Genomic DNA, 9,514 nt, shown 5'->3' with positions numbered 1-9,514 from the left:
GTCCTCACCTGAGATTAAAGAAAAACAGAACACGGTACATGTCATTTTTGTTGATACAACGTAATTATTATAAATATATCATTTAGATTTCACACTAAAAATCTTATATATTCCCTGAAAATTCTTTATAGTAAAAGTAAACCGAAGATTTCTTAATCAAGCGTCAAAATCAATTATTGATTGGATCACGACCATGTCTAATCATAATAACATATTCTAACAAAAAAAAAAAAGAAGGCAACATAGACTTATAACATCAAAAGATCCAAAAATACAAATACCAAATAATTAGAAATAAAAATACAAGGAAATCATTATGTCTTCTTTATGCCTCTGGACGTCTTTGACTAGTTTCTTTTTTAGCCCAGAAATAGGCGACAGCCTTCGGAACTCCAAGCTGATGCGCAAAAGCAAAAAATTTAGAGTTAAAATGAGAACGAGTCAATGGTGGCGGCAGCAGTCCTAAAGGCATCGCTTGTTCAAACATCATCAAAATATATCGGTGGTAGCCTCGTGCTGGCGTTGGCGGGGCATAAGGCAAAATTACATTTCCTTCAAAAAACAAAAGTAATTATGAAACTAATAGTGTAAGCATTTAACATTATATAATACATTCAAAAATATGTTTTTAATGCCACATCATTGAAAGCGCTACTTTGTATCATGCATTTTATACTGATAATAGTCAGGGTAACTTCTTTTCTGCATGTAATTCAAAATAGAGATTCTACTCTATAAAATTGGGCATGAAAAATCTTACCTTCATTTATGTTTCCAGACCCTGGAATGTCGGTAACTATCCTGAAATATGCAAAAGATATTCAAAATGACGTATATACAAGAAGAGTTGATACCAAATATAATACAATATATTTTTTTTATCAAGTTACTAACCAGTGAATATACTCCTTCTGTGTTGGATTACTTGGACTCGGCATATCTGGGTCCGTCAAGAGCTTAAAATATAAAAAATATATAAATCACCATAATATGGATTAAAAAATCATATAAAGATAAGACCAAGGTGTCATATGTTAATAGAAATTATTGACGACGCATACATAAAATTTAAATATTTAATAGATGACAAAAATGGTATGCATACCAAAGTGTATAAGTGACCAGCTTGTCCCTGGAATCGAATTCGAGGAGCATCGGTTGCTAATGAAGACATAATAGAACAACCATTAACGATTAGCCTGCCATTGATATAGACAGTCATGTTAGTACATGAAGATGTTATATCGATAACATCACCAATCACTTGACGAACATTAAAGGAATCGATGTTAGAAGACATGATAAGAAAGAGTTATGTTTACGGTGAACAAATAAGATCAATGTATAATTGAGTTTATGGTGATGAACTAAGTGATTAATAGCTGTAAAAATATAAAACGACTATAATTAGGTAGTCATAAAGACATAGCGACAATGTAACAGTTGTGATGATTTTGAACTTACCTGTGTAATCATAATTATAAATTGTATTTATTATCTGTCAAATGAATCCTTTTAAGAAAAGTGGTTGAAATGTAGCTGGAAAACACCGAAAGTGTCTATATAACCAGTTATTTATTTATTTTAGGATAAAAATTACCACAAAATTTTCAATTTTATAATTTATTTATATGACATTTGTACGTATTATAAATATGTTTCCACTTTAAAAAATGAATCATCTTATACATAGAAGACATAACAAAATAATTGCTCAAAGTTAAGAGATTCAATAAAAAGACATCGATTTTAAATAATCATTATAAATAGGCTCTTAAAATTATAATCACTTCATAGAAAACTCTTAATTTTTGCATTTATTTTGATACTTAATATGCATTGTCATTGCATGACTATTGCGAAAGGGGATATTTTGGATATTTGATTAATTGATTATGGGTGAAGTGATGAATTCAACCTCATGTTTGAAGGATTTGAGGCAGCCTGTCAACAATCCCTTTTTCAATTGATAAGCACTTTAACACTTGTATAAGTCCATAATTTATAGAAAAATATGTTATTTTTCACAATCCATATTATTATAGTATATATAAGATGTAACATATATGTTTATCAATATGTTTGTGACATGTAAACCCATTATACCATTGCAGTAGAGATAGTGTATAATAATAATATTATATATTTAACTTATAATTGAATGTTACTCAATAATGTCGCATAATATATTCAAAAATTACATAACAGTGAATGTAATTTGTAAAAACAATATATTTAGACCACAAAGATTCTCAAAGAAAGATACTTTAACAGGGTGTATTCAATTGGGATTTTAATGAATTGTTTTTAGTCTATAAGTTTTAATGGATTGTATGTGATTTTGATTTTATGCGGATTCTTGATAAAATGTCACAGAATTGATAGAATATAAGCACAATACTTCAAAATCCCATGGATTTCGGTGGGATTTCAAAAAACTCAAAATACACTAAAGAATGCCACAAAATCCATCACTTTATGAAATCCAAAAAAATCCATCAGCATTTGAATACCATTCAGATTTTAATGGATTTTAAACAAATCTAATTGAAAATCATCGGATTTTAAAGCATGATTTAAAATCCTAACTGAATACCACCAGATTTTGTAGCATAATTTAAAATCCCAATTGAATACCTCAAGATTTTAACGGATTTCAAACAATCTCAATCGAATACGTACCCTCGGATTTCATGAATGCAAAAAAAATGCTTTAAAATCCCAATACAATACACCCCTCTAAGGCTCTAAAGAAAATATTATAGTTGACCAAAAGTTATAAATACATATAATGTATTGTTGGTGTTGGGCTATCCAGCATCTCCCTAACTCGCTAGCTGCTACACTATAAAGATCATAGTTGTGCCATCTTCAACAAGTAGCTACTTTTCGTTTAGTGGTAAGCGATTGGATCCAGCAGGTCACATGTTCGAATCCCAGTAAAGATATTCTTTGCGGCCATTAATCCTAACAACGATTTGCTAGTACTTGATTCAATATAAAGGCATTCTTGTGCGGCGGATGATGAATAATCTATGAGGCAAATGTGTGTGTGGGAAGGGGAGGGGGGGGGGGGGCTTTGTGTCTAATAGTGACTTGTTAGTATATGATCCAATATAAGACATTTTTTGTGATTGATGATGGACAATCTGTGCGGCAGTGCGACTATCACACTATAAATGTTATAGTTGTGTCATCTCTAACAACAAGAAGTTGTTTTTAATATAGTGGTAAGCGCTTGGATCTTAATAGTTAAAATTTTGATGATGAATTTAGAACAAATCTTGTAAACTATGTCAAACAATCATGAAGAGAGATTTTTACTGGTACTTGTTGTCATACTATAAAGATCGATAAGATTTTGAAGACCGATTAAAGTATGTGAAGAAAAATCAAAATATGAATTTTGGCCGTTAATATCTTATCAGAGTTTAGGTTCATCATAGTATGGAACATAAACATAAACAATGGATCCTAAAAGTTGGGGAATATTGATTTTAACATCATGGATACCTCTTTATAAAATTTTCATTTGAAAATTTTGATACAAGACAACTGTCAATAATGAAGAAACTGATAAAAATCATTGCCGATTTATTGTACTTAATTATAATCAATTTAATTGATGGAGTAGTTGCATATATATAAATAAATAATAAGTTGATACAAAAACTATCCAAATTTATATATCTTTTTTGTAGCCTAGCAACTTCATGATCAAATATTTCCCAAAAGAGTTGTGTAGCAGTTTACAAGTTGATTAATTAATTTAATGTTACTATTATTTCAAATTGTATTCGTTTTATATCAACATATCAAAGGCCTATTCTCTTCGGACAGGTAAATCATGGAAAACTGACTTCTAAATTCAAGATATGGCCTAAGCAATAAGATCCCACATGCAGAGCTTATGAATTTTCTCCTAATTTGTCCCAAGTCCTATCCGGTTTAGGATTTCTTTTAGTTCTTTACATAAAATATTAGAATATAATTAATAAATATCCAATTAAGTTTAATTTTAAGTAATATAAAAATAAAAATCATATATATATATATATATATATATATATATATATATATAAATTTATCGAAGATCCTAAAACTAAATATGTTGGATGTACTTAGGATAATATGAAAAAAATTAAAAATTTATGAATAACATCACTTTCATTGATCACACAACTACAATATTAACCATTTGCAACAAGTCGTTTGGACCGATCATGCAATATTTTAGGGTTGACAAAATGGATTAAAATCAGAAATCCAAACCGAATCCAAACATATTATAAATTTTGGTAGTTGAATACAAGATTACATTTTCTAAAATGGATTTAATTAGGATCTTGATTAGGATTATCACATAAAATATAAATAAAAAATAGATGATAGTATTTTAAAAAATATATAGATTATTCTATCTATTCTAGTGTTATCTAATAAGCTAAATGATAATAATAGAAATAGAAGAGAAATTTTGAAAAATAATTGAGAAATTATAAAATTATTATGACAAGATTTGAGAACAAATTAAATTAAGTATAGGAAGGAGCAAAACACTTTTTGAATTTGAGATGTCATTTTTTATATAAATTGAAAGAATAAGAATTGAGTGAAAGAATTCATGAATTTATAAACAATAATAACCCATCATTCATATTTCGTTTCATTATTTTCAAACTAGCTTATAGCCCGTGCAAGGCACGGGAACTTTTTAATTATTTATAAATTTTTTAAATATATTGTAAGCTCTGTTCTAAAAGTCGGTGATTAATCACTGTTCTGTAGCTTACCGAACTGATTAAATATCCGATTAATCACCGATCAATCCGATTAATCTCTGATCAATTTAATTAATCTCCGGTTAATCCTTGTTCCGTGACTTCACCGATTAAGTCCGATTCCCGCTTTTTACAACACTGATTGTAAGTGGTGTGAAAGAATTTAATTATAAATAATAAATTAAAATTTTCATTTAAATAAAATTTGAAATTATGATTTGTTTGTAATTTAGAACTATTGTAAAAATATATAGGTTCTACTTGTTTCTGTAAAAAAAAAACTGGTTATACATGTTGGATCATCCGACGATGCGGTATAAAATACACCGTCACACTCATTAATGGCTTCAAGTAAACTATTATAATCAAGCCATTACTTTTCTCTTATGTATCATGCCAAACTATTATATTTTTTCTATCAAATTTTAATATATATTGAGAAGAATATGTGACATCAACTTCCATTAGATTATATTTATAAATGTATTTTATATAAAAATTATTATAATATGATTTAAATTTGGCTTACTAATTTTAAAATATATTTGATAAAAATAATTTTGTGACAGTGCGATTTATATGATTCTACAATTAAAACTGGTAGGAAATATTTATTTTGAATTAAAATATCAGGCTTATTAATTTGAAAATATATTAGATAAAAATAATTTTGTGACGGTGCAATTTATATGATTCTACAATTAAAGCTGATAGAAAATATTTATCTTGGATTAAAAAAATCATAAACATGTGAAAGACATAATTTGTTTTGGATTGAGAAAAGAAATTATAAACATACATAACAGTTGCTTTATAGAAATAGAAGTTAATTTTGTTCTAATCTAACGGTACTTATTTGTTCAATATACGATCCAACGGATAATAAGCTTTTGGATCATGTGACCATGCGACCAAATTATCTCCCTTACGCTTATTATATACAAGTATATACGTTTATTATATACAAATATATAATTCGTTCACACAGACAACACAATAATAAAAAGAGAAGGTAAAGAAAATATACATGACAAAGGCCGAGAATAAGAAACCTTCAGCCCACAAATGCCTTTTGGCCCCTCCTTAATCATCACGTAACACTTTCATCAAAGTAAATAATTACTCTCTTAAATCTCCCGTGGCTCTCTCATTAATATCTTTTCACCGTACTCATACAGATCGTTGATTATATGCTGTACTCGTTCACAAAATTCCCTTTTCGAGGACGAAGTTGATAATATTTCAAATTATATATTCATAATTTGGCTCGCTTTGACACCATTCTCTAGCCCGGATCGAAGTTGATAATATTATCATCGAGAGTTAAAATAAACCCACTTGTATAATAAATGGTCTACTTTTTATCAACTCGGAGCACCAACTTTGTATACGGGGACGTATGATTGGTAAAAATCAAAGTCGCACCAAGCTGGTGAAAAGCAAAAATATCATGTGAAACCTCCGTAATACTAATCAGTGAAAATGCTGTAGGATTGAAATCCGTAAATTCAGCGTCAACTTTCGTAGTGGAAAGTAGACAATACACGAAGTTGTGCACGTAGACAAAAATGTAGATGTCGTAATAACATCAAAATATGTGGGTAGGTTGTTAGCTTCGTGCACAAACTTGTTTCTTCTTCTGGAAAACACATGAAAGGCACTCCCATTCCCATATCTTTCATCTTTATTCATGAAACTTCGTCTCCGATTTCTCTCATTCTTTTCCGTATCTGTTGCGTTATTTTTATGTAAATATTATTCTCTACTCGTATGTGTGTGTAAGCTAGTGTAGTCCATTTACACGGAAGAGGCAAGTCTATGGTGGCACTTACGTAGAATCCCGGGTCCCTGCAAAAGGAAGGCGAAGGCTTAATTTAATCAAAAGTAAATTCCTGCAATCTCGAGAAAAATTAATATTATATTTTTACACAGCTTTGATGTCGAATTTACTCTCTTCTTCCATTTTATAAGTTCTATTTTGACTAGCATGCTTTTTAAAAATTACTCTCTCAGTTCGACCGTTAATATTTGGGACAGAAGTTTCGACATTTTAAGACTTTTATATTGTATTGTTTTATAAATAATTTTAATATTTTCTTATAAATAAAAGTTTATGTTCATGTGGCAAAAAAAAAAAAGTTTATGTTCAAATTTTTATTAATGAAAAATATTAAAAAAAATATAAAATTATATTTTATGTACGCCTCAAAAAACGTTTAACAAATGAGAAATGAGAGAGAGTGACGATTATAATAATATTTAACATAATTTCAGCCACTAGAAAGTAGTATTACAAAAATTGTGAATTGTGAATTGGACCTAATCGGCCGAGTTCCCGAAATATGAGGAATTAATCAGAAATATCATCGGATTGAAAATTGGATATATTTTAATATTAAAATATTATTTAATATTTAATTATTATTATATTAGTTATCAAAACAAATATATGTTTACCGTATCGAAAGTTCTTTAATTGTTCATTATTAAATTAATATAGTATTTTAATTTAACAAATTATTACATATACTTTGATTAAGAAAAATTTATAAGAATTAATCGGATTTCAAAAATTGAACCGGCCGTTCACATTATTCCGAATTAATCGGGTATAAATCGGCTAAATCGGTGATTTTCCCCCCCAGAAAATCGGCGATTTTTAAAATACCACTAAACCACTATTTAACATAAGTTAAATAAATGTAATTTATGATCATGAGTTTTAACTAATATGATATATATACTGTAAATAGCATTTTCTTTAACATTCAAAAAGTAGAAAATAGTTCACATACAATAAAACATAGATGGAGTATTATTTAAGATTTCAGTCGCGTATTATGATGGGGCTTTCCTATATGTGTCGATTACATATATAATAATAATTATTTTTTATTTATATGAAAGGATTTTGTTATGAAATTTTTATAATATTTATTAATAAAATTAGTATCAATAAACATATGTCACGCAACTAATATTTAAATTGTTATCATTTACGTGTTTAAGTTATTACTCCATCTGTCCCTCTCATTTCTTTATAATTTTTTACACTACTCGACACGTTTTTTAAGCCGCATATAAAATATAGTTGTATAATTTATTTTTAAATTTTTTTTGGTCGAAAAGTAGAAACATCAAATTTATATTCAGAAAAAAAAATTCAAAATAACTTATCAAACTATATTTTATGAGAGTATTAGAATGCGTGCCGAGTCTTTGTCCGCCAATATAAACAAATGAGGGTGACGGAGGAGGAGGGAGTACATTTTTTGTTTGAAATACCCCAATATCTTGACACTATGTTCTATGCTAAGGCTGAGGCCCGCAGAAAGCTACAGTTATAACAATAAAAGTAATATTATATTTGAAGATCTGAATCGAAGATGACTGATATCTTTTCACCAGTCTTGGTTTCTTTCACTATTTATTAAGTTACCATGCAGGAAGTTTAGTTAAAATCACTGACGCTTCAAAAACTTTGTAAAATTATTAGTACATGTTTTTTTTTTGTTTTTTTTTTGCCACGAATTATTAGTACATGTTGATTGACAGAAAAGTTGAAAATCTCAAAGAAATTGAGGATCACAGCTTAATCATGGGGCTCATGGCAGCATGCATACACAGATAAGTATGCTGATAGATCTTCTACCTTCGAAACATGCTGGAGATATCTATCGTTGGTATTTATTTCAAAATTCTCATTTTTGAGAAGTATTTGTTAAATAGTATATATATATAGCCACTTTGACAGCGTGCTGTATATCTTTATTTATATTATAAAATAAAATTTAAATCGTTTAAATGATATTTTATATTACAATTTATGTTATATTCAAAGAAAAAATAAACAGAATTACATTCATCAAATTTATAAATGTCATGCCATCAAAAAGCGAATAAAAAATTATAAATTAGAAAGATACTTGTAAAATATTTTATTTTTTTAAACGAAGGTGTTAATCTAATAATAAAAAGTCATACGGCATTTAAACCAATGATCGAGTTGAACAAACAGTATATTGCAATCGTCTGTTCTCATAATAAAGAGACAGTTAAACGATATTTTGAATAAAATATATATACAAATACAAGTACCCGCTTCATGCGTACTCGTTAAATTACTTTTACCCTCTTCATCATGCCCGGATAGAACTATATCGTTTGAGTTATCAAACAAAACGGCGATTCCATACAAATTTTCATCACCAAATCAAGACCTCACTTATAATTAAGAAGTGAAAAACAAAGCTCTCACAAGGGAGAAAAAACAACGAAATCTCTGATGGTTTAGATCTAAGAATTCTCCTGAGAATGGACCCAGAGCAGAACCACAAAAACAAGATAAATCGGAATGAAACTCACCCGCTTGGAAGAGAGACAACAAAATATCCGATGGTTTTAAATCTAAGTTTTCTGAGAAAATGTATTATTCAAAAACTAAGAAGAAAAACAAAGCAATTATGTGATTCGGGGCTTTCTACCGATAAAAACCGATGAAAGCCCCAGGCAGTACGACAAGATAGAGGCGGTAGAGAATTAGGGTTACGAGAGAGGCTACCTCTGCTTCTTAGTTAGTGTTATACTTGTAAACTATTTAAAATTTGTTAAATTTATATTCACAAATTAATATGTTTTAAAATAATATTCAAAACAATCATTAGAGAACTTTTCTCCGCCATATTGCAGATATATTTTTGTAGCCATAGACGTGTGAAGGTGCTGTAGATTAT

General features: G+C 28.7%; 1 protein-coding gene across 1 annotated transcript; it reads right to left on the bottom strand.

The window, feature by feature from the left end:
* Positions 1-155: 155 nt before the first annotated feature.
* LOC108218279 (protein MOTHER of FT and TFL1) lies at positions 156-1,327 on the bottom strand. The gene is made up of 4 exons (XM_017391180.2): positions 1,106-1,327; positions 895-956; positions 761-801; positions 156-552 (listed from the first exon to the last, which is right to left on the bottom strand). Exons 1-4 carry the CDS (start codon positions 1,298-1,300, stop codon positions 326-328), a joined length of 525 nt encoding a protein of 174 aa, XP_017246669.2. The 5' UTR covers positions 1,301-1,327; the 3' UTR covers positions 156-325.
* Positions 1,328-9,514: the final 8,187 nt, after the last annotated feature.

Source organism: Daucus carota, chromosome 4 (genome assembly GCF_001625215.2).
Source record: "Daucus carota subsp. sativus chromosome 4, DH1 v3.0, whole genome shotgun sequence".
Classification (NCBI taxonomy): Eukaryota; Viridiplantae; Streptophyta; class Magnoliopsida; order Apiales; family Apiaceae; genus Daucus; species Daucus carota.
Note: the sequence above shows the minus strand (reverse complement) of the source record. Positions and strands in the feature narration are given on the sequence as shown.

What these genes read in the sequence shown, in the direction of transcription:
- LOC108218279 (XM_017391180.2), bottom strand. Translation starts at nt 1,300, where the DNA reads ATGTCTTCTAACATCGATTCCTTTAATGTTCGTCAAGTGATTGGTGAT. An exon ending in CAGAAGGAGTATATTCACTG is followed by an intron (nt 802 to 894) that starts GTTAGTAACTTG and finishes TGCATATTTCAG; the next exon opens with GATAGTTACCGACATTCCAG. An exon ending in GTCTGGAAACATAAATGAAG is followed by an intron (nt 553 to 760) that starts GTAAGATTTTTC and finishes TGTTTTTTGAAG; the next exon opens with GAAATGTAATTTTGCCTTAT.